The 27,663-nt window shown below is 43.5% G+C and overlaps 1 protein-coding gene across 3 annotated transcripts in view; it reads left to right on the forward strand.

The window, feature by feature from the left end:
• HECW2 (HECT, C2 and WW domain containing E3 ubiquitin protein ligase 2) overlaps positions 1-27,663 on the forward strand; it is a 243,315-nt gene that overhangs the window by 138,042 nt on the left and 77,610 nt on the right. For 2 of the 3 annotated variants that reach the window (XM_066577152.1, XM_066577154.1), the window contains 5 exons: positions 9,818-9,913; positions 13,843-13,993; positions 16,330-16,439; positions 25,968-26,092; positions 26,983-27,168. In XM_066577152.1, coding sequence (XP_066433249.1) covers positions 9,818-9,913; positions 13,843-13,993; positions 16,330-16,439; positions 25,968-26,092; positions 26,983-27,168 — 668 coding nt within the window. The remainder of the gene's footprint in view (positions 1-9,817; positions 9,914-13,842; positions 13,994-16,329; positions 16,440-25,967; positions 26,093-26,982; positions 27,169-27,663) is intronic. The other variant, XM_066577153.1, reaches the window with a different exon arrangement.

A 27,663-nucleotide genomic window follows, 5' to 3' on the forward strand; every position in this document is an offset into this window, starting at 1 on the left:
ACACCTCCCTGGGGCTGGCACACCCAAGTGATGTCACAGAATGACACGGAGCGACGCTGGGCTCCATGTGTGTAGGACTACAGTAACGTCTCCCCGAGGCTAGGTCACCCAAGTGACGTCACAGTATGATGCAGGGAGCGACGCTGGGCCCCATGTGTGTGGGACTACAGTAACGCCTCCCCAGGGCTGGCGCACCCAAGTGATGTCACAAGATAACGCAGGCAGTGACGCTGGGCTCCATATGTGTAGAACTGCAGTTACGCCTCCCCAGGGCTGGCACACCCAAGTGATGTCACATGATGACGCAGGCAGTGACGCTGGGCTCCATGTGTGTAGGACTACAGTAACGCCTCCCCGAAGCTGGGTCACCCAAGTGATGTCACAGGATAATTCAGGGAGCGACGCTGGGCTCCCTGTGTTTTGGACTACAGTAACGTCTCTCCGGGGCTCGGTCACCCAAGTGATGTCACAGGATAAAGCAGGAAACGACGCTGGGCTCCATGTGTGTAGGACTACAGTAACGCCTCCCCTGGGCTGGGTCACCCAAGTGATGTCACAGGATAACGCAGGGAGCGACGTTGGGCCCCATGTGTGTTGGACTACAGTAACGCCTCACCGGGGCTGGGTCCCCCAAGTGATGTCACAGGATAACGCAGGGAGCGACGCTGGGCTCCATGTGTGTTGGACTACAATAACGCCTCCCCGAGGCTGGCTCACCCAAGTGACACCACAGGATAACGCAGGGAGTGACGCTGGGCTCCATGTGTTTTGGACTACAGTAACGCCTCCCCTGGGGTTGGGTCACCCAAGTGATGTCACAGGATAACGCAGGGAGCGACACTGGGCTCCATGTGTTTTGGACTACAGTAACGCCTCCCCTGGGGTTGGGTCACCCAAGTGATGTCACAGGATAACACAGGGAGCGATGCTGGGCTCCATGTGTGTAGAACTACAGTAACGCCTCCCCAGGGCTGGAGCACCCAAGTGATGTCACAGGATGACGCACGGAGCGACGCTGGGCTCCATGTGTCTTGGACTACAGTAATGCCTCCCCGGGGCTGGGGCACCCAAGTGACACCACAGGATAACGCAGGGAGCGACGCTGGGCTCCATGTGTGTAGGACTACAGTAAAGCCTCCCCGGGGCTGGGTCTCCAAAGTGATGTCACAGGATAACGCAGGGAGCGACGTTGGGCCCCCTGTGTGTTGGACTGCAGTAACGCCTCCCCGGGGCTGGGTCACCCAAGTGATGTCACAGGATATTGCAGGCAGCGACGCAGGGCCCCATGTGTGTTGGACTACAGTAACACCTCTCCGGGGCTTGGCCACCCATGTGATGTCACAGAATAACGCAGGGAGCGATGTTGGGCCCCATGTTTGTTGGACTACAGTAACGCCTCCCCGGGGCTGGGTCACCGAAGTGATGTCACAGGATAACGCAGGGAGCGATCCTGGGCTCCATGTGTCTTGGACTACAGTAACGCCTCCCCGGGGCTGGGTCACCCAAGTGATGTCACAGGATAATGTAGGGAGCGACGCTGGGCCCCATGTGTGTTGGACTACAGTAACACCGCCCCTGGGCTGGGTCACCCAAGTGATGTCACAGGATAACGCAGGGAGCGACGTTGGGCCCCATGTTTGTTGGACTACAGTAACGCCTCCCCGGGGCTGGGTCACCCAAGTGATGTCACAGGATAATGCAGGGAGCGACGCTGGGCCCCATGTGTGTTGGACTACAGTAACACCGCCCCAGGGCTGGGTCACCCAAGTGATGTCACAGGATAATGCAGGGAGCGACGCTGGGCCCCCTGTGTTTTGGACTACAGTAACACCGCCCCTGGGCTGGGTCACCCAAGTGATGTCACAGGATAACGCAGAGAGCGACGCTGGGCTCCATGTGTGTAGGACTACAGTAACGCCTCCCCGGGGCTGGGTCACCCAAGTGATGTCACAGAATAACGCAGGGAGCGACGCTGGGCTCCATGTGTGTAGGACTACAGTAACGCCTCCCCGGGGCTGGGTCACCCAAGTGATGTCACATGATAACGCAGGGAGCGACGCTGGGCTCCATGTGTGTAGGACTACAGTAACGCCTCCCCGGGGCTGGGTCACCAGAGTGATGTCACAGGATACCACAGGGAGCGACACTGGGCCCCATGTGTGTAGGACTACAGTAACGCCTCCCCGGGGCTGGCACACCCAAGTGATGTCACAGGATAACGCAGGGAGCGACACTGGGCCCCATGTGTGTTGGACTACAGTATAGCCTCCCCAGGGGTTGGGTCACCCAAGTGATGTCACAGGATAACACAGGGAGCGATGCTGGGCTCCATGTTTGTAGAACTACAGTAACGCCTCCCCAGGGCTGGAGCACCCAAGTGATGTCACAGGATGACGCATGGAGCGACGCTGGGCTCCATGTGTGTAGGACTACAGTAACGCCTCCCCGGGGCTGTGTCACCCAAGTGATGTCACAGGATAACGCAGGGAGCGACGCTGGGCTCCATGTGTGTTTGGACTACAGTAACGCCTCCCGGGGCTGGGTCACCCAAGTAATGTCAAAGGATAATGCAGGGAGCGACGCTGGGCCCCATGTGTGTTGGACTACAGTAACGCCTCCCTGGGGCTGGGTCACCCAAGTGATGTCACAGGATAACGCAGTGAGCGACGTGGGGCCCCATGTGTGTAGGACTACCGTAACGCCTCCCTGAAGCTGGGTCACCCAAGTGATGTCACAGAATAACGCAGGGAGCGACCCCGGGGCAGCATGTGTGTAGGACTACAGTAACGCCTCCCCGAAGCTGGGTCACCCAAGTGATTTCACAGGATAACGCAGGGAGCGACGTTGGGCCCCATGTGTGTTGGACTACAGTAACGCCTCCCCAGGGCTGCGTTACCCAAGTGATGTCACAGAATAACGCAGGGAGCGACACTGGGCTCCATGTGTGTAGGACTACAGTAATGCCTCCCGTGGCTGGGTCACCCAAGTGATGTCACAGGATAACGCAGGGAGCGACGTTGGGCCCCATGTGTGTTGGACTACAGTAACGCCTCCCCGGGGCGAGGTCACCCAAGTGATGTCACAGGATAATGTAGGGAACGACGCTGGGCTCCATGTGTGTAGAACTACAGTAACAGCTCCCCAGGGCTGGCGCACCCAAGTGTTGTCACAAGATGAGGCACGGAGCGATGCTGGGCTCCATGTGTGTAGGACTACACTAACGCCTCCCCGGGGCTGGGTCACCCAAGTGACGTCACAGGATGGTGCAGAGAGCGACGCTGGGCTCCATGTGTGTAGGACTACAGTAAAGCCTCCCCGGGGCTGGGTCACCCAAGTGATGTCAGAGGATAACGCAGGGAGCGACACTGGGCCCCATGTGTGTTGGACTACAGTAACGCCTCCCCGGGGCTGGGTCACCCAAGTGATGTCACAGGATATTGCAGGGAGCGACGCTGGGCTCCATGTGTGTAGAACTACAGTAACGCCTCCCCAGGGCTGGGTCACCCAAGGGATGTCACAGGATAACGCAGGGAGCGACGCGAGGCTGCATGTGTGTAGAACTACAGTAACGCCTCCCCAGGGCTGGGTCACCCAAGTGATGTCACAGAATAACACAGGGAGTGACGCTGGGCACAATGTGTGTAGAACTACAGTAACGCCTCCCCGGGGCTGGGTTACCCAAGTGACGTCACAGGATGACGCAGGGAGCGACGCTGGGTCTCATGTGTGTTGGACTACAGGTCAAAAATGCTATATTTTCTCCTTAGGGAGAGCACCTAGACGGTGAGTGAGGAGACTCAAAAGGCCATTCATGCTCCTCTGGGTAATATGCAAATAAGGGAGATAAAATAATACCTCTGCAGTGCCACCTATTGGAAGGCAGCATTCGATTTACGCCAAAGTCAAACTCTTTATACATGCCTTGTAACAATGACTGGGGATTAAAAGCAAAGCCAGACCCCATGTACAGACAGCTGTTTCAGGGTGTTTGCCCTGCATCAGTGTACAGCAGGAGTTTGGCTTTGCTAGTGAGAAGCCTACAGTAGGGCTACAGTAACGCCTCCCGGGGGCTGGCGCACCTGGGTGACATCACAGGATTGTCAGGGAAATTTCTGCGTACAGCACCAATCAGGCCCACCCCAATGCCCCGCTGCCGGCGGTAAAGAAGAGACACCACACACGGAGGTCTGGTATAGTTTCTCACACGGGGACATGACTGCGCACTTTATTACAGATTACATGGGATCTTATACCCTTTGGTCTCATCACTAGGAATGGGTGATGGGCTCATTGGCTCAAATTCACCGCATAACCATATATGTAAAGTCCGGGTTTCCGGCCTGAGACAGTGAAAGTTATATACGTAGTTGAACAGTCGTTATCTTGATACGGCGCCTCTGGGAAAACAGCCAAGCACGCGGCCTTCGTGTTCAGCTCTGTATTATCTCTGAATTTCTGGACACATCTCTCTCAGCCTTGCAAACTTTTGGAATATCTGATGTAAAGCGACATATAAGTTTTTCTCATTTTAACTTTGAATAGAACTTGCATACAGGTATAAAAACATAAAAAACATTTGGCAATATATACATATACCCTCACAGGATGACGTAGGGAGCGACGCTGCACTCTACTTGTGGTCCATCAGGCGCTATGGCGGCATCAGAATGACATAATCCCGCTGTCGATGTGTTCCAGAGGACATGATAAAGTTCCCTGGACGCACCACTGGCAGACAAAGGAGAAAAGGCATTGCACATGATAAACAATAATAACATTATATCTGAAATAGAAAATAAAAGAAAAAATGGAGGGTAGGAATATGGGGGAAAAAGGGACAAAAATGCAAAAACATAGTCTTATACAGAAACTATCATTATCAGGAAATTATCATTAAAATAGGCTAAAAATCAAAGCACAAACAAGAAGTGTCCCATATACCCATTATTCATGAAGAGTTTATATAATATATTCCCTTTTATCACCCAGCGGGATAATTGTGGAGGGGAAATATATAGAATTAGTTTTTCTAAAATAATATAAAATTAATTTTGTATAAAATGGAGTTCTTTCTAAAATTCATTATAATGTATGAATAACAATATGAATTTCTATAATGAATCATGACTCTATTAAATAATGTCCCTTTCATATATATATTAAACCATTCCAACTTTTTGGCACCTCCCAAAGCGCTATCCCTAACTATTTCTTCCTCTGGCGATGTTGGAAGAAGGAAGGACAAGTGTGGTGGCTGAGTGCTTGCAGTGCTGGAGTTCCAGGTTCAAATCTGACCAAGGGTGACATCTGTATGGACTTTGTATGTAATATTTGTAATCATTCTTGTTGTTCTCCTCCACACGAGACGAAAGAGCAAAGAACAAGTATGGTGGCTCAGTTGTTAGCACTGTTGCCTTGCAGTGCTGGGGCTCTAAGTTCAAATCCAACCTAGGGTGACACCTGTATAGAGTTTTTCAAAGTCCACACAAATGTTGCCCCTGATTAGATTTGAAGCTGGGACTGCAGCACTACAAGGCAACAGTGCTAACCACTGAGCCACATTCATTGAAGAGGCACCACCAAATTGCATTGCAGTTTCATTTCTCTCCCATTGACTACAATGCAATTATAAATGGATCCGTCTAGCTTCAGTTTTTGAAGTGCTGCAATCTGCGCTTTTATTCCAGTGTTATCAACAGAATGGAGGCGGGAAACGCAGAAATTGATGGAAACGGAAAGTCTTCCGTAAATAAATTTCTATGGGCAGCAAAACTGAAACATTTTCTACCCGTTTTCTGTTCCCCAAAAGAAACCGCTGGTATGAATTGGCCCTAAAGTGTCTGGTTTTACCTTAGTTATTCCTTTTCGATCTGAAACCCCCAAGAAGAAGTCAACTTTTCCTGTGTGATAGTAATATGTTGACTCTTTAGAGAGAGACACAGAAACTTACTGATTCCTGTCCCACCAGTATAATGGAGGAGATCGCAGCTCATCCTCCTGACTCTATACTTATGGTCTGTAGCTTATTTTGGTGAATATACGGAGTAGTGATAATCACACTGTACTCCCTACAGGCAGAGATGGCACTGGCTCTAGCTAGTCACGTGATTCTCTGCTGATTCATCATGAGAGAGCTAGCATAGCATGGAGGAGATAAAGCAGGGAGAAATCTCAGCATCAAGATGGTGCCTGATAAGTATCAGACAGGAGGCTGCACTGCATGGAAGCGAGTGCAATGTACAGAGGAGAACTGCAGAGTGTGATAGACAATCAGGTGAGTGGTGCAAGGATGAAAAATGTGCCTTATAAACCACTAGATTTGGAAGAAAATGGGACCATTTTCTTAAATAATCCCCCCCAAGCTCTATAGAAACCTCTTTCTGCAGGATTTAAATGGAATCTTATCAAATAAAGGATATTATTTAAATCAGGCTTTTATTTTAAATCTGTTTAATGTTGTTTGGGGATTTTTTTAAAATTTGTGTTCTTATTTTTATCTGATTTTTATTTTCATGTTAATATCTATTAAGAAAGATCTTGTAATATTGCAGTTGTCATCCTGAGCCCCAGATCAGTTCTGGACTGACGCTTCCTGTTTCTGTAAGTCAGTCTTGCTCTGTAGATTGGGACAAGGTCAGTAGAGGGTCGGTGATTTAAAGGGGTTTTCTGGGACTTAAAAAATTTTAAGGGTTAAAAATGGTGTTGGATAAATGAAAATAAATCCCCACTGCAGCAGCTCTCCATCCAGCGCTGCAGCAGCCCGCTCAGAGCCTAGAAGAAGCCAGGGGGCGGTCACATGTCGGTCATTGTGTGAGCCCTCAGCCAGCCACAGGCTCCAGGGGGATGGCTCCATGGCTGCGGTCACATGCCGGACATTGTGTGAGCCCTCAGCCAGCCACATGCTGCAGGGGGATGGCTCCATGGCTGCGGTCACATGATGCATGACGTGAGCACCGCTGCAACAGCTCTGCATCAAGTGCTGCAGCAGCCTGCTCAGAGCCTAGAAGAAGCCAGGGGGTGGTCACATGCCAGTCATTGTGTGAGCCCTCAGCCAACCACAGTCTCCAGGGGGATGGCTCCATGGCAGCGATCACATGATGCATGACATGTGAGCACCGCTGCAACAGCTCTCCATCAAGCGCTGCAGCAGCCTGCTCAGAGCCTAGAAGAAGCCAGGAGGCAGTCACATGCCAGACATTGTGTGAGCCCTCAGCCAGCCACAGGCTCCAGGGGGATGGCTCCATGGCTGCGGTCACATGCCGGACATTGTGTGAGCCCTCAGCCAGCCACATGCTGCAGGGGGATGACTCCATGGCTGCGGTCACATGATGCATGACATGTGAGCACCGCTGCAACAGCTCTCCATCAAGCACTGCAGCAGCCTGCTCAGAGCCTAGAAGAAGCCAGGGGGCGGTCACATGCCGGTCATTGTGTGAGCCCTCAGCCAGCCACAGGCTCCAGGGGGATGGCTCCATGGCTGCGGTCACATGCCGGACATTGTGTGAGCCCTCAGCCAGCCACATGCTGCAGGGGAATGGCTCCATGGCTGCGGTCACATGATGCATGACATGTGAGCACCGCTGCAACAGCTCTCCATCAAGCGCTGCAGCAGCCTGCTCAGAGCCTAGTAGAAGCCAGGGGGCAGTCACATGCCAGACATTGTGTGAGCCCTCAGCCAGCCACAGGCTCCAGGGGGATGGCTCCATGGCTGCGGTCACATGCCGGACATTGTGTGAGCCCTCAGCCAGCTTCAGGGGGATGGTTCCATAGATGGGGTCACACGATGCATGACACGTGACCACCGCTGCTGCGGGGCAGTATATGCTTCTATTTTATTTTACCCTATCTTAAGCCTGAAAAATGTTTCTCTGAAGTCCCGGAAAACCCCTTTAACCCTTTCCCATCGCAGCCATTGTCATTGTCATTTTTGCATACAGCCTTCCAAGCGCTATAACTTTTTTATTAACCATCGATGTAGCCACATGAGGGCTTGTTTTTTGTCGAGGAGTTGTATTTCCTGTAAAGGTGCAAAGCATCATGTTTTGAACAACTTTGAAAAAAAAAGTTAAATGGGGTAAAATGGAAAAAAAAAACAATCCTGCCATGTTTTTTGGGTTTCATTTTTGCTATTTTCGCATAGAACATGGTAACAATGAAATGTTGAAGAGCTTGTCGAGGGGTTGTTTAGTTGCTGGACTACATGCCCCCTTTAGTGGCCCCCTGTGCTAAAGTAAGAAAAGCAGCAGTACTTACCTGTCCCCTGCCGCCGCGATGCAGCCATGTTTGTTGTGACAGCGGACGTCACCTGTGGATGGGATGGGAATACCCTTTTAATTTTTTTTTCATAAATCAGTAGTACAAATGAAGGTTCGTAAAACATTTTATTGTAGAGCAACGCCTCTCTCTCCACTTAAAGCCATTTCTCCTTCCCTTCTTTCATCACTCTCTCTGAATTTACTGGCAAAATCCGTAAACAGAAGCCCCTACACCAAAAGATCAGAGGGGTGGGGGTGGGGGGCACAGAGACACTGCTGCAAATTCTAGTAAGTGTTTTATCTGTGGATAGGAGATAACTTGATATGACTGGTCTTTATGAGCACTATGTACTACGTTTATGGGCTTATAGAACCAGCAGCTGTCAACTATCAGAAACCGCTGATAGCCACTGGGTATGTGGCACCGCGGGGTATGGGGCACCACTGGGTATAGGGTGCACTCGATCACAACCATTCCTTCTCTTATGGAGCGGCTTTCCGTTTCCCCCGTAGATTTTCATATTTACGCATATGAACCAGAGCTTAATTCTTGGCACAACCCTATTAATTCTCTCCTCTTGTTCTAGTTGCTTCCAGGTTTGAACAATCCCAGATCACGTAAAATGTGGCCAGCGTCTCATTTACTGGATTGAGGGCATCTTTCTGCTGGGTCGCCCAGCTTTGAACTATTGATGGCCTATCCTCCATACCGAGCCGGGCCTCAGCACTGGGAATGCTTCGTGCATCCAGCAGCTCAGAATACGACGCTCCAGCCATGTGAGCCGCTTATTGCAGGGACCCGGCTCTACCTGGCACGGACTGAAGTGACAGCAGCGCTCAATGGAGTGATCGTGGGGATCCTGAGTGGCGGACCCTCTCTGATCTGCTATTGATAGTCAGTCCTGAGGCTAGGCCATCAATCACTAAAACCCCTTTAACATAAAGGTTTTTAATTCTTTTCTTCATGACTTAATGTTTTTCTCTGCCGTTTTGCTTAGTAGTTTGGCCTGCACACACGGGATTGGACGACAACTACAGGTGATCCTCTATCTACAAGATGCCCACAGGTTAGGGGGTAACTTGCTGATGCGTGGGGGTCTCACCGCCAAACGTTCTGCCTGTCATTTCTCCCCCCCCCCCCCACAGGAACGTCACTAGAATGGAGCGTCTGTCAAGCATGTACGGTCAGAAATACCCAAGTGGGTAGCATCGTGGTATCTCTGAGAGTCCCACTGAAAGTGAATGGAGCCCTAGTGTTCTTTTGCGACCCGTACTCCATTCAGTCCACAGTGCGGGAGACACGGGACCCTCTTTCTCCAGATTGGCGGGGGGTCTCAGCGGTAAGGCCACCACCCATCAGCAAGTTATCCCCTAACCTGTGGATATCCTATGGGTAGGGGATAACTTTCAGTTGTGGTCCGACCCCTTTACGTATGACTGATTTATGAAGATCATGTAATTGCACATACACATGAGGGGGCGCCTGTCCCGACTAACCCGATGATGTTAGAGACGTTGTACTTCTGAACGGGACATCTCTTGAGTATTCTGTTGTGCTGCAGGTTCCCAAGTGAACGGCCATCAACCATTGCGGTCACTTCCTTCAGTCCGACAAGATGTCAGCAGATACCAGAGGATAGATGAAGCTTTACCGCCTAGTGAGACATTCTTTCTTTCCAATTTCACTTTTTATTTCCTTTTTTAGGTATGTTAGTGTTGGCGCTAGAGGCATGACAGAAAAATCTGCATTTCTCCTCTTGTGTGATTCATTTTTTATTATGTTTACTGGCTGCTAAAGGGGATATATTAAGTGGACCCCTCTGCGCAAAAGTCACCAGCCGTTGGCTTATCCCATCTGGGAAAGTGTGGTGTCAATCCTTCAACAGTCTTGTAATTACACCTACAACAAATGAGTCTAAGAAAACTGGGTGCAAGCTCCTCCTGGGGAACTAAAAATGGCTGACTGATAAACAGGAAGTGGAATTCAGACTCCCATACATAGTTAATGATTGGGGCTAGTGTTCACCTCCCCCCCCCCCTTTTCCCCCCACCACCCTCACCCCCCACTGCAAATCAGGTTTATTTGCCAAATTTACTAACTTTCAACTGTTTGCAAAATTAAAAAAAAACATCACATAACAAGAATTTAAATCACTTAACATAACTAACTAATATAAGGCCCAATGTCCACGGGCAGATCGGAGCCCGCAGCGGAATCCGAGCCTGCCCACGGCTGAGGACACTGCGTTACCTGTCCGGGTCTTCTATTTCCTGGTCTGCAGATGCATGCAGAAGCGCCAGTTGGTGCAAATGCACAGTACTTTTTTTTAAACTCGTGCTTCCCCATCCAATTGTGGATGGGCTGCGGATCGGATGGCTTCCATTGACTTTAATAAAAGCTGTCTGTGCGAGATCCGTACTGAAATGGAATATGCTGCGATTTCTTTTCCTGAACCAAAAGGCCCGCACTTCGAATCCACATGCTTTATTTCATTTGCAGACGCCCATGTTTCCCTATGGGTGGCTTGCTTTACGGATCTTCTGTGCGGGTGCCCCGCGTGGATTCCGCAAATCAAACCCGCCCGTGGACATTGGGCCCAACAAGTGGTTTCTCCAAATTCATTGCAAAATGATACCTCTAATGACTACTGCCGTCTCAGAATTATTCACCCCTCTGAATAGCACATGCATTTGCAAATCAGCTGTTATCTTAAGCACACCTGATGCAACTAATCAAGGGCTTCATTATGTGAATCTGAACAATAATTATACGGTATACATGCATGCAGCGACTGAACGGGAATTGTTTTCTGCATGCAAAGAACTGAGTGACGTGTCGTTCAGTGTATACAGCAGTCATTCAGTTCTGAACGACTGTCTGCTTACTGTGAATGGAGGGTGAGAACGCTCCCCGGCCGCTCCACTTCCATGCTGACCGCGCTCTGAGTGATGCCAGCTATACTTGCTCCTGTGTAACAGCATCACTAGGACGAGTGTCGGACATCATTTGCCTGACAGCCCGTCCCGTGTAAAGGGACCATAAGTTCCATCAAGTTTGCTTGAGATAAAACACATCAGACACCTGGACTGCCGAAGGCTTTGTGGACTGACATTTGGTAATAGGTTAAAAGATATAGCCAAGCCAAGAGAGGGGTTCAAAAAGTTAAGAGAAGAGATCATTGCCTTGTACAAAGGAAAGGGATACAACAATATAGCAAAAACACTGAATGGTCCTAGAGAGACAATAGGAAGCAGTTCACAAGTTAAAAGTAGCTCAAGGAACGCTGGCTACACCACATAGATGTGGCAGAAAGAGGGCACTATCGCTGGCTGCCACCAGAATCCACCAGTTGGTCAAAAATCCTCCACTGACCTGGTGATGCTCTGGGGCTGGAAACCTGCAGCGCGTGGAGGACAAGTTGGATTCCATCATGTATCAGGAGGTCCTAGGGGATTATGTCTTCTGTGAGGAAGCTGAAGCTTGGACCTTCTGCAACGTCCCACAGCGACCAAGACAAGGCCCATGCTGAGCAGCTGGCGAGATAGAGATGGCACTTGTCACGGTGGCTCTACCAGACTCCTCCCCGGAGGGATGCACGTAACCTCGGCCAAGGTACTGCTAGGCTTTTTCCAGGTAACACCTGGACAGCAATTACCTGTGGATGTGTGGTGGACTTGAGAAGTTCTCACTTGTGACGCCATCGTTCCTTCACACCACTGATTCCTTGGTGGTAGAAATAATAGAGTCCACATACGGCTAACTTTGGAAACTCAATCACTGGTAACCAACAGTGACTAGACAACTTGACTTCTCATCTGTAGAACACAGGTTAACACGCCAGTGCAGGAAAGACAGTTTAAAAGGCGGTTAGGGAGGAGGACACTGGGTGAAATCAGGCCTACAGTTGCTCTCTGTATGACTCCGCTCCTGGACACACACACTCCGGAATGCAGGATAACTCCGGAGGGGACACAACACTCCGCAGACACTCACTCGAGAATAAGTAACTTACTGGCTGCATGGCTGACTCCTTTTCCTCTATCACTCCTTAAAGATGGTTCTTGGAATTGGGGACCTCAGGATACCTCTCTTCAGCTTCCATCCCTTCACCACATGAGGGTTGAAGGTACTCACTTCACTTCACTTTCTCAACCGTTGATGCAGAAAGAAGACCACAAACATCCCTCGCTAGCTCATATTTATATCATTCAACACCACGTGACTAGACAAACTTGTTACATTCCCAGACATATCCCTGCCACTCTCAGACATTAACCTCTTGCATGCTGCAGCTGTGCAATACACATAACTAAGGACAAGACATTTGCACAGTACATCCACATTGAAGACATGACATGTATGACAATTATGGAGGGGCCAGATATATAGACTTCGGGCCACTACACTTTCAACAGGACATTGATCCCCAGCAGACCTTACAGTCCACCAAGAAGGGCTGAAAGATTCCGGAGCTGCCATCAGTCTCCTAACATGAACCCCAAGGAAAATCTTTGGTGAAGGAGGTTGCAGCATACAGGACCAATAATATTGGTGACCTGGAGGCTGTTGTCCATAAGGAACGGGGTAAGACTCCCAGGAGGGGGGGGGGGGGAGTAATCCTAATCAGTAACAGCGGTATCTTGTGAGGAATGTGGAGAAACCGCCTGTTATATTAGTTGTTGAGCTATTTAAATAGTTTTTGTTCAAAAGGTTTTTTTTGTTGTTGAAAGTTTGTAGATTTGGCAAATAAACATGATTTATATTGGAGGTAGAATAATCTTGTTTGTAATTATATATTCTAAGACTAGAGATGAGCGAGTATACTCGCTAAGGCACATTACTCGAGCGAGTAGTGCCTTAGCCGAGTATCTCCCTGCTCGTCTCTAAAGATTCGGGGGGCGGGGTAGAGCGGGGAGGAACGGAGGGGGGATCTCCCTCTCTCCCGCCCGTTCCCCCCTGCTCGCCGCCGCAACTCACCTGTCACCGGCGCCGGCCCCCAAATCTTTAAAGAGACGAGCGGGGGGATACTCAGCTAAGGCACTACTTGCTTCAGTAATGTGCCTTAGCGAGTATACTCGCTCATCTCTAGTCTTAGAATATACAATTACAAACAAGATTATTCTACCTCCAATATAAATCATGTTTATTTGCCAAATCTACAAACTTTTCAACAACAAAAAAAACCTTTTGAACAAAAACTATTTAAATAGCTCAACAACAATGTGCCTTAGTGAGTATACTCGCTCATCTCTATCTAAGACCCCATCAATAATATATTTTTTAGTGTCTCCATGACTTCTAGGAAACATTTACTTTAAAAAGCAAAGAGACAGCTAACCTGTAGGGGGCTTGTCCGGGTCCGTAAAGGGGATTGTAGGACCAGCACTGTCGGTGGGATATGGCTGGTACAGTAGTTTCACCATTACCAGACTTGGCCCTTGGACAGAAGTGACGCTGGATGACCCCTTCAACGTGTGGAGACGCTGTCCATAACGCAGATCTCCATTTTTAACAAACTTGTTTGTGAGAAGAATGAAAGTTTTGCTTATTCTGAGAAGTTGCAATGTAGATATGTTTTGCTTTTAGATTGGGAAGCGCGGATTGACAGTCACGGTCGAATATTTTATGTTGATCATGTAAACCGTACAACAACATGGCAGCGTCCGACCGCTCCTCCAGCTCCACAGATCCTACAGAGATCAAACTCTATTCAGCAAATGGAGCAACTCAACAGACGGTAAGCATGTAGACGATGTTTGGTTTCAGTGAGAAGATCTGCGGGTTGGGATCATGTTAGACCTGTTCACAGAAGACACACTTCTTCAGTTTGCGAAAATTCATGAATCCTTTTGTCACAGATGCTCCTGATATATCCGAGCAACGTTTCGGGCCGTAAAGCCCTTCATCAAGCCAGGAGCGGATATAACCCCTTAAAGTGGGGGGGGGAAACTCCGCAGCGAAAGCACACCAAAATCTGCATGTATCACGGGGATTCAGATGTGGATCTGTAGATTGCCCATTGTGGGGATGCCGCTCCATGCGGATGTGCAGGAACCCCTCTCAGTCCCGTCTGGCTGCTCCCGGACACCAATACATAACAGCAAATGGCATAAAAAGAAAGCACTCCATATTGCAGCATGGGCGAAACCAGAAGCCAAGTAGTAAGAAAGGAAATGTAATATCTGGAATGGAAAGTAGCACAACTCTCTCCATTCACTTCTTTGGGAGTTATGTAAACAGCCAAACATGTTTGCTCTATTTTTCCCCCACCTCATCCGTTAGGACAGGGGTGTTATGGGATCCACATCTGTTATTTACTGTAGCTGTGGGTCCGATAAGTATTTCCATCTTGTCTATCACCTCCGGCACTCCAGTCTTCCGGGTCTCTACTTACCACTGGGTAGTTTGGTCATGTGATGTCTATGCATGTGACCACTGCAACCAATCCCCAGCCTCAGCATTGGTAACAGCTGAGGCCAGTGATTGGCCGAAGCCAGGGGCGCCAGAAGTCTTCAAGCTTCTAAGGCAAAGTGTGGAATGGCGCAATTCCCCCTGCAAAAAAAAACAAACATTAATTTTACAGACATGGAATGTGCCAATGCACAAGATACCGCACACACATTCGAACCATTGAGATTTGTCTGAAGTGACAAAGTAATAGTGGCCCCCATAGTAAATGTCCCCCTTAGTGGCCGCAATAGTAATAGTGACCCCTTTAATGGCCCCTTTAGTGATATTAATCCCATTACTGGTCCCAATAGTGATAGTTACCTCGCAGTGGCCCCACTAGTTATAGCGTTCCCCATAGTGGCCCCAGTAGTAATAGTATTCTGAGGCGGAAGGCTCTGGTCACCACAGACCAAAGTTGTCATCCACTTAAATGGTCTTGTGACTTAGCTACCGGGAAGAGGGTGGACACTGGAGGGATCGGTGAGCCGGAGGTGAAAACTCAGGCAAGTCTAGTCTGTATAGTATAGGCTTATTATTTACAAGAAGTCACTGAGCCTATGCAGTTATCCCATGCATCTAATTGTATTGCTATAAATGTGAACCTAGAACTAGCCAAACTATCAGATGGAAAGCGATGTACCTAATTATTTAATTATTTGTCTGCTTGTATTCTTCATTCTTCTACTTCTTATTTCTTTTAAACTATGTTTTATAATTCTAAATTTAATTTCATGTAATTACCCACCTATTTGTCACGAATTCCCAATCACATGTTCAGTGTGTCCTCAGCTAAAATACTGAGGAAGAGGCGCAACGGCCCCGAAACGCATCCACTCTATGCTGGATTAGTTGTTAATAGAAACAGGAGTTGAGCTTAAAAATACGCCTCGCCCCCTTTAAGATAAGGGATTGCGTCTACAACCATATATTCTATGCTAAAGCTTTGACTCCCTTGACAAGCCTTTTAAGCAACTTTCCAAATAGTCTTAATTAAAAGTCTGCTACCGCTTAGCTGCTACAGTTCATTCACACTCCTGTTTGAGATAGATAGATGCCCACAGCAAAACTGCTTCTAGCTCCTAAGGTCTCAAGGCTGATATCATCTACTGTACCGAGGCCCTAGTACCTAGTCTCAGCACAGGGTAAGGCCAGTGTGGGCAGGGGAGGACTCCAGAGAGGATGACCACGGGCTACATGCTGGATGTAGACAGAAGGCTGCTGCCCGCACACTGTGTTCGGGCAATAAGTTGTGTCAGGGCGTAGCACAGCGAAGCACCCAGAGGAGCTGTGAGTGATACGGTAGACCAGATCACCGCCCCCCCAGGCCTCTTGTAGCTATAGTGCTTCCATCACTGATGGACATGTTCTTTGTTTATAAAGGTAGACACAAGATTTTTCTATTTTCAATAAAACTGCGCCCCTTCCATAGCTGCGGTGAGATGGCACCCGCCTCCCGACCCTGGTAATGACGGGCACTAGCCCAACATATAAAGAAGAAGAAGTGATGATACTACTGTGACTCTTGTTCTTTCTTCTGGCTCTCCGATATTCCTGCCTCCTGAATGTGCTGCTGGGGATCAGCAGATAAATAATGTATCCTTGTATTTGCTTTGACAATGACAGGTATCAGAGCATCCGACGGACAATGACCAACGATCAGGCAGAGGAAGTGCCACAGGCGATTGAGGGAGCAGTAGCGGGGGATGATGTTGATTATCATCATTCAAACGCAGGTCAATTAATTTCCATTTTCTTATCTTGTAAGCAAAAGTCAGACCTGAGCTGGTCAACTCTCAGAAAGCGGGTGGGCAAACAGAAGCACAGAAGTGTGATAAACTCCATTAGTCAGTATTTGGCCCAGAAGCTGATATCCAGCATGTCATGGCGAAGTGCAGAAGTCTGGAAGGGTCACCACCGTAAATATTGAATCTTGGCCTAAACTTGTTGTATTTGTCGATAAAAGTGTTATAATTGTACTTCAGTAACCATAGAAACATCTGACTAAAAGATCTAAAAACACTGAAGCAGACCAAAATTTGTGTCAATTTGAAAACTTTTTTTTAGAGCTGTTAGTACTTGGTTACCTGCAGCTTTCTACAACGCCCTGCATTGCGTTTGTGTAACTAGCACTGGTTGTCCTAAAGGGCAATCTACAGTTAGCTGATGAGTCAGTAGGGTGGTCCTGCGAATTGTTATCAGGTGGCTCAGGCTTGTTACCAGGGTAGTTGCAGTAATCGACATGCTAGTTATACATTACTTTTTTGTATTATTATAATAGTGTATTGCTGAAAAACCTGAATGATGTCATGGATGGATGATAATTCTTTATTATATATTCTTAGCCACCCATTGATATACACACACTATAGTGGGTTTACTAACCATTTGGCCAGAATGTATCTGAATGCCTGACCATCCTGCGAAAGCAGAGGGGCGGGTATTCAGATACTGCCTTCCTGCTGATTGGACCTGAGACAGTACAATGCAGCATGGGAAGTGAGGGCAAGGAAGTCAGGACAGTGAACTACTGGCAGAATATTAGTCTTGCTACACCTCCCCTCCCTGAAAGTAGATTGCATACAGCAGTGCAACAGAAAAATGGAAATGGCCATCTAAAAATCAGAATTTATAGACCTGAAACCGTGTGCAAGCAGCAGCAAATGAGAGAATAAGGGCGACCTGGGGTATTGCAGAAAACTTGTTGAATACTTAGGTACACTTTAAGCATATTAGAAGGTTTTCTAATACTTCTGCCAATTTGGAGCTTGTGTACCTTCTTTTAAGTGCAAAAGGCACCCATTTAATGGAGTTTATGCAGTGCTATTTCCTGAATAGGATGTACCTATAATTAGGGTTGGGCAATTCAATCAATTTGATTAATCACCATTTTGCTGAGGCACAATTCAAATTTTTGTCAGAGTTATGAAATTAGGATTAGCCCTGCCCCCTGTGGGATGGGCTTGTGGGCCAAGCTTGCTGAGAAGAGAGGCAGTCCAGCCCGTCCACTAGGACCCCTCTACCCAATTTACATGCCACATAAAATGAATGCTGAACGATAAGCAAACTAATTCTTGTTTGATTGTTGGCCGTGTTTACACTGAATGATTTCCGTTCAAATTCACATGATTCAGCATTTTTTAAATTCTAATCATTGGGTTTAAAGGCCCTTAAGGGCAGCGCTGACCGCTCCCATGTACAATCAAACCTTGAGAAGAGAGTGACAATGAAATTGAGCTTTTCATTTTTGATAAATCGCCGAGCCTTACCTGTAAAGGTAACAAATACGTCTGAATAAGTATCGTCAGACACAATGGCGCACTGAGAGGATCCGTCCCGATGAAGCATGCAGAGTACTAACGGCAATGCTCAAGTGACATCTAGGACATTGTGCGGGGAGGTGAGCTCTTCAAGGGGTTTACACAAATGTACTGTAAAGTACAACAAGACCGAAACAGAGAAACCCTGCAGGACGCAGGGGGAGCGTCAGTAAGAAATGCTTCATTGTGGATATCATATAGCACTAATGATAAAAGGCTGAGCAGCAAGGTAGAAAAACGGAGTCCCCAACCCATCAAGTAAGTAAATATTCCCTATTTGGGACGGATTCTTTAGTACTTTGTGCTGGAGAAGTTCTGATATTTGGCTGCATTGTGTTTGGTTTTACTTTGCACTTTACATATGAACTTTTATCACATTAATGCCAGTCATTTTATAGCACGGACCTACTCTGTTCAGCTATGTAATACATGTATTACATCATATGTGTATATCAATACATGTAGAGATGAGCGAACCTACTCGGCCACACCCCTTTTTCGCGCGAGCGCCGCGATTTTCGAGTACTTCCGTACTGGAGGGGGGGAAGATTCGGGGGGCGCCGGGAGGCGGGGGGAGTATATTCGCTCATCTCTAAATACATGTAATGCATCAGCTATGTAATACATGTATTACATCATTTGTGTACATCAATACATGTAATGCATCAGCTATGTAATACATGTATTACATCATATATGTATATCAATACATGTAATGCATCAGCTATGTAATACATGTATTACATCATATATGTATATCAATAACAATACACAATAAACAATAAACAATAGGGGTGCAGGTCCTGCTCCAACGAGCTTATATACTACAAGTAATGGGGTGATAGAGAAGGTAAAGGGGCAGGAGATGTGCACTGTGTGGCGAGGTGGAGAGTGAGGGGTGATATACACATAGACAGTGGTCAGACATGTAGCCGTATTACATCATATGTGTACATCAATACATGTAATGCATCAGCTATGTAATACATGTATTACATAATATATGTACATCAATACATGTAATGCATCAGCTGTGTAATACATGTATTACATCATAGGTGTATACCAATACATGTAATGCATCAGCTATGTAATACATATATTACATCGTATATGTATATCAATACATGTAATGCATCAGCTATGTAATACATGTATTACATCATATGTGTATATCAATACATGTAATGCATCAGCTATGTAATACATGTATTAAACCATATGTGTATATCAATACATGTAATGCATCAGCTATGTAATACATGTATTACATCATATGTGTATATTAATACATGTAATGCATCAGCTATGTAATACATGTATTACACCATATGTGTATATCAATACATGTAATGCATCAGCTATGTAATACATGTATTACATCATATATGTATATCAATACATGTAATGCATCAGCTATGTAATACATATATTACATCGTATATGTATATCAATACATGTAATGCATCAGCTATGTAATGCATGTATTACATCATAAATGTATACCAATACAAGTGATGCATCAGCTGTGTAATACATGTATTACTTCATATATGTATATCAATACATGCAATGCATCAGCTATGTAATACGTGTATTACACCATATGTGTATATCAATACTTGTAATGCATCAGCTATGTAATACATGTATTACACCATATGTGTATATCAATACATGTAATACATGTATTACATAGCTGATGCATTACATCATATGTGTATATCAATACCGGTACATGTAATGCATCAGCTATGTAATACATATATTACAGAATATGTGTATATCAACACATGCAATGCATCAGCTATGTAATACATGAATTACACCATATGTGTATATCAATACATGTAAAACATGTATTACATAGCTGATGCATTACATTGTATGTGTATAGCAATACATGTAATACATCAGCTATATAATACATGTATTACACCATATGTGTATATCAATACATGTAATACATGTATTACACTGCTAATGCATTACATCATATTTGTATATCAATACATGTAATGCATCAGCTATGTAATACATATATTACAGAATGTGTATAACAATACATGCAATGCATCAGCTATGTAATACATGTATTACATCATATGTGTACATCAATACATGTAATGCATCAGGTATGTAATACATATATTACATCATATGTGTATATCAATACATGCGATGCATCAGCTATGTAATACATGTATTACATCATATGTGTACATCAATACATGTAATGCATCAGCTATGTAATACATGTATTACATCATATGTGTATATCAGTACATGTAATGCATCAGCTATGTAATACATGTAATGCATCAGCTATGTAATACATGTAATGCACCAGCTATGTAATACATGTATTACATCATATGTGTACACCAATGCATGTAATGCATCAGCTATGTAATACATGTATTACACCATATGTGTATATCAATACATTTAATACATGTATTACATAGCTGATGCATTACATCATATGTGTATATCAATACATGTAATGCATCAGATATCTAATACATGTATTACATCATATGTGTACATCAATACATGTAATGCATCAGCTATGTAATACATATATTACATCATATATGTATATCAATACATGTGATGCATCAGCTATGTAATACATGTATTACATCATATGTGTACATCAATACATGTAATGCATCAGCTATGTATTACATGTATTACATCATATGTGTACATCAATACATGTAATGCATCAGCTATGTAATACATGTATTACATCATATGTGTATATCAATACATGCAATGCATCAGCTATGTAATACATATATTACATCGTATATGTATATCAATACATGTAATGCATCAGCTATGTAATACATGCATTACATGTATTGATACACATATACAATGTAATATATCAGCTATGTAATACATGTATTACATCATATGTGTACATCAATACATGTAATGCATCAGCTATGTAATACATGTATTACATCGTATGTGTACATCAATACATGTAATGCATCAGCTATGTAATACAAGTATTAATAATAATAATAAACTTTATTTGTATAGCGCCAACATATTCCGCAGCGCCTACATAGACAGGGGATACAGAAAGACAAAAGCACAAACATTACAGAACCACGGTTATAAAGTAATCAATTGATGGAAACAATAGGGGTGCGGCTCCTGCTCCAACGAGCTTATATACTACAAGTAATGGGGTGATACAGAAGGTAAAGGGGCAGGAGATGTGCACTGTATGGCGAGGTGGAGAGTGAGGGGTGATATACACATAGACAGTGGTCAGACATTTAGCCGTATTACATCATATGTGTACATCAATACATGTAATGCATCAGCTATGTAATACATGTATTACATAATATATGTACATCAATACATGTAATGCATCAGCTGTGTAATACATGTATTACATCATAGGTGTATACCAATACATGTAATGCATCAGCTATGTAATACATATATTACATCGTATATGTATATCAATACATGTAATGCATCAGCTATGTAATACATGTATTACATCATATGTGTATATCAATACATGTAATGCATCAGCTATGTAATACATGTATTACACCATATGTGTATATCAATACATGTAATGCATCAGCTATGTAATACATGTATTACATCATATGTGTATATTAATACATGTAATGCATCAGCTATGTAATACATGTATTACACCATATGTGTATATCAATACATGTAATGCATCAGCTATGTAATACATGTATTACATCATATGTGTATATTAATACATGTAATGCATCAGCTATGTAATACATGTATTACACCATATGTGTATATCAATACATGTAATGTTTCAGCTATGTAATACATGTATTACATCATATGTGTATATCAATACATGTAATGCATCAGCTATGTAATACATGTATTACATCATATGTGTATATCAATACATGTAATGCATCAGCTATTTAATACATGTATTACACCTTTTGTGTATATCAATACATGTGATGCATCAGCTATGTAATACATGTATTACATCATATGTGTAGATCAATACATGTAATGCATCAGCCATGTAATACATGTATTACATCATATGTGTATATCAATACATGTAATGCATCAGCTATGTAATACATGTATTACATCATATGTGTATATCAATACATGTAATGCATCAGCTATGTAATACATGTATTACATCGTATGTGTATATCAATACATGTAATGCATCAGCTATGTAATGCATGTATTACATTGTATGTGTATATCAATACATGTAATGCATCAGCTATGTAATATATGTATTACATCGTATGTGTATATCAATACATGTAATGCATCAGCTATGTAATATATGTATTACATCGTATGTGTATATCAATACATGTAATGCATCAGCTATATAATACATATATTACATCATATGTGTATATCAATACATTAGCTTACCCGTCGCGCGTTGCTGTGAAGACAGACAGACATACATACATTCGTTTTTATATATCTAGATAAAAACCAATCACAGCGCAGCTTTTTTGTGTTACCTCAGTGGTATAATATATAACAACCAATCGCAGCGCAGCTTACATGTTACCTCAGCTTTATAATATATAACACCCATAGTTGTACTATGCCAGTAATCTTCCCAGGAGTGTACTCAACAACTTCCCAAAGTTTCATGGTGATTAGATGAATGGTGTAGTAATGCATAAAGGACAGACAGATAGACATACATACATTCATTTTTATATATATAGATGACATCAGGAAGTGAGAGAATTAGATTCCATACGTAAAATTTGGACGCTAATTCTTTTGCGCTTAGAATTGAATAATTGAGTTGGGACCCATTATCTTTTCCTATTTATGACATAATCAATGCTCGTGCCAAATTTCAAGTTTCTATTATATTGGGAAGTGAGAGAATCAGATTCCGTACGTAAAATTTGGATGATAATTCTTTTGCGCTTAGAATTGAATAATTGAGTTGGGACCCATTAGCTTTTCCTATTTCTGACATAATCAATGCTCGTGCCAAATTTCAAGTTTCTATTACATTGGGAAGTGAGAGAATTAGATTCCATACGTAAAATTTAGACGCTAATTCTTTTGCGCTTAGAATTGAATAATCGAGTTGGGACCCATTAACTTTTCCTAGTTATGACATAATCAATGCTTGTGCCAAATTTCATGTTTCTACGACATCGGGAAGTGAGAAAATTAGTGGCAATGATGGAAATCGAACGATCTACGTGGGGGGGGGGGCGTAACTGTCGCTACGCTCGCACATGCGCCATTTATCATAGGATAGTTGTACTATGCCTATAATCTTCCCAGGAGTGTACTCAACAACTTCCCAAAGTTTCATGGCGATCGGATGAATGGTGTAGTAGCGCATAAAGGACAAATAGACAGACAGACACGCAGACATACATTCAATTTTATATATATAGATGTAATGCATCAGCTATGTAATACATGTATTACATCATATATGTATATCAATACATGTAATGCATCAGCTATGCAATACATGTATTACACCATATGTGTATATCAATACATGTAATGCATCAGCTATGTAATACATGTATTACATCATATGTGTATATCAATACATGTAATGCATCAGCTATGTAATACATGTATTACACCATATGTGTATATCAATACATGTAATGCATCAGCTATGTAATACATGTATTACACCATATGTGTATGTCAATACATGTAATGCATCAGCTATGTAATACATGTATTACATCATATGTGTACACCAATACATGTAATGCATCAGCTATGTAATACATATATTACATCATATGTGTATTTCAATACATGTAATGCATCAGCTATGTAATACATGTATTACATCATATGTGTACACCAATACATGTAATGCATCAGCTATGTAATACATATATTACACAGTATATGTATATCAATACATGTAATGTTTCAGCGATGTAATACATGTATTACATCATATGTGTATATCAATACATGTAATGCATCAACTATGTAATACATGTATTACACCATATGTGTATATCAATACATGTAATGCATCAAATAAAATAAAAATAAATCTTGGTATTTGTATAGCGCCAACTTATTCTGCAGCGCTTTCAGGTAATTATTACCCCCCACCAAGCTGGGTTCTCATTTTACCGACCTCGGAAGGATGGAAGGCTGAGTCAACCTTGAGCCGGCTACCTGACTCACTATCAATACATGTAATGCATCAGCTATGTAATACATGTATTACACCATATGTGTACACCAATACATGTAATGCATCAGCTATGTAATACATGTATTACACCATATGTGTATGTCAATACATGTAATGCATCAGCTATGTAATACATGTATTACATCATATGTGTACACCAATACATGTAATGCATCAGCTATGTAATACATATATTACATCATATGTGTATTTCAATACATGTAATGCATCAGCTATGTAATACATGTATTACATCATATGTGTACACCAATACATGTAATGCATCAGCTATGTAATACATATATTACACAGTATATGTATATCAATACATGTAATGTTTCAGCGATGTAATACATGTATTACATCATATGTGTATATCAATACATGTAATGCATCAACTATGTAATACATGTATTACACCATATGTGTATATCAATACATGTAATGCATCAAATAAAATAAAAATAAATCTTGGTATTTGTATAGCGCCAACTTATTCTGCAGCGCTTTCAGGTAATTATTACCCCCCACCAAGCTGGGTTCTCATTTTACCGACCTCGGAAGGATGGAAGGCTGAGTCAACCTTGAGCCGGCTACCTGACTCACTATCAATACATGTAATGCATCAGCTATGTAATACATGTATTACACCATATGTGTACACCAATACATGTAATGCATCAGCTATGTAATACATATGTTACACAGTATATGTATATCAATACATGTAATGTTTCAGCTATGTAATACATGTATTACATCATATGTGTATATCAATACATATAATGTATCAGCTATGTAATACATGTATTACACCTTTTGTGTATATCAATACATGTAATGCATTAGCTATGTAATACATGTATTACATCATATGTGTATATCAATACATGTAATGCATCAGCTATGTAATACATGCATTACATCATATATGTATAACAATACGTGTAATGCATCAGCTATGTAATACATGTATTACATTATATATGTATAACAATACGTGTAATGCATCAGCTATGTAATACATATATTACATCGTATGTGTATATCAATACATATAATGCATCAGCTATGTAATACATGTATTACATCATATGTGTATATCAATACATGTAATGCATCAGCTATGTAATACATGTATTACACCATATGTGTATATCAATACATGTAATGCATCAGCTATGTAATACATATATTATATCATATGTGTATATCAATACATGTAATGCATCAGCTATGTAATACATGTATTACATCATATATGTATATCAATACATGTAATGCATCAGCTATGTAATACATGTATTACATCATATGTGTACACCAATACATGTAATGCATCAGCTATGTAATACATGTATTTTGCACCTGCATTTGATAGAATCTTTGCCCGATGCATTCATTATTTATTTGGGGATTTGTTTCACATTTGGGGATTCCGGTTTCTGACTCGGTTTTTCTACCTGTGGTGCTCTGCTCTTTCTTCTTCGTTTTTATGTGATATACGCAGTAAGGCGTTTTTTTAATATAAATCTTTGGGGCCTCATGAACACTCTTTGCCTCGGTCGGCTCCGGTGTGCAGCCACGTAACGTGTTGCCATTTGGTCACACTTTGATACAAACATGTGATCTAGTGTCCCACCATTATTATAGCTTCTAAGACTAGACACAAGTTACCTGAATAAGCTTATTGAATGCTGTGTTTTTTTTGGCAGATTTCCGGAGGGAGAATGCGCTTCCTCATTCTACCTCAAGGTCCAGGCTCAGTTTACTGCTCAATTCCCCGCCGGTGAAATTTCTTACTAGTCCAGAGTTCTTTACAGTTTTGCATTCAAACCCTGTAAGTAAATAAGCTTACTTATTGTTATAGCTCTTTAATCATGCAGTGTGCTAGAGTGCCGATAATCACCGGCCGATAACCACCGGAGTAATCACTCAAAGGAGCAATACCGGGCAATTGTCGTCCCTTGTAAACACAAAACCCAACAGCGCCTGAAAACTGAGCCTCTGATAGGCCAAGGGCGGAATCCCTTTTAGGACCGCCGGTGACAAGACGGCTCATCTAAACACCACAACTCCAACCATTTGCATATCTGCCTGAGATGGAACTGCAGGACGAGTTTGGCAGCAAAACGACCACTTCTTCCAGGGGCGGGGTTGTTTATTTTACAATGAAGGTATATTAGATTTTTAATAAGTCACAGAGGCAGAAGAAGACTTGTATACTAGAAAGAATAAATCACTGATCAAAAACTAACTTTTATTAATGTAATTGGCGAACAGACTAATAGATATAGAGCTCTCGTGCATAACCCGGGTTTGTGGCTGTTCATCCAAGCCTAATGCACACCGTCTGACATTGACTCTCCCTTTAATGGATACTAATACAAGTTAGTTTTTAGTTCCTGTTCAATGATTTATATCAGATTAGACCTCTGTGAGTGCCACATTCTGGCTACCGACCGCCCCGATCATGTGCATACAGATGTTCTAGATTACCATTATCCGCCATGTAAGGATGTAAATGACGTTAAGAACAGCTGAAAATGGTATGTTACAAATAATCTCTACTATTGTTAGTGTCATAAGACCTCTGTATAACCATGATGTTGCTGATAGAAGGGCGAGCGGTATCCGGCGATGAGAGATCACTGCCTTGTACTGCGTTACTGATGACCTACTCTTATGTCACGGCTAGTTTTTAACCAATATCCGCTTCTGTGTTTCTAGAGTGCCTATCGCATGTTTACAAATAACACTTGTCTGAAGCATATGATCACCAAAGTTCGCAGAGATACTCACCATTTTGAGCGCTATCAACATAATCGGGATCTGGTGGGATTTTTAAACTTATTTGCCAATAAACAACTGGAGTTACCAAGGGGCTGGGAAATGAAACACGATCATCAAAGCAAGGTATGGGCACAATGAGTGTTACTGCCACCCAGTAAAACGGGTATTGATAGGAGTTTTGCAATTTGGCAATCAGAGGTGATTTTGAAGGAAACCAGAGGTTACAGGAAATCCATGATCGTGTAATTCCAAGAAGTTCTCAGTGGCTCTTAGTGCACACGCCTCAAGTTTAGTCCTATCATGAAGGATGTACGAGCTTGCAGCACAATTAAATGAAATGTACAATGTGGTTTGTTAGTCCGCTCCTACACGTTGCATACAGATTAGAGACCACTTATTTTGACTGTCAGCAGTCTACTGTCACCCTCCAGTTGTAAAACAAAATTCTGTCCTGGGGCGGGAGATATTGTTCGAGTAATCCCTTAATTAAGGTGGTACTCAAGGGGTAACAACTCATCAACCAGGTATGCCCAGTGGTCTGTACGGGCACCAGAGAAGAATAGCACTGACGAATGCAATTATTTATCTCAGTCATCCGGTCTAGTAAGTCTAAAGTAT

Source organism: Eleutherodactylus coqui, chromosome 8 (genome assembly GCF_035609145.1).
Source record: "Eleutherodactylus coqui strain aEleCoq1 chromosome 8, aEleCoq1.hap1, whole genome shotgun sequence".
In the NCBI taxonomy this organism is placed as follows: Eukaryota; Metazoa; Chordata; class Amphibia; order Anura; family Eleutherodactylidae; genus Eleutherodactylus; species Eleutherodactylus coqui.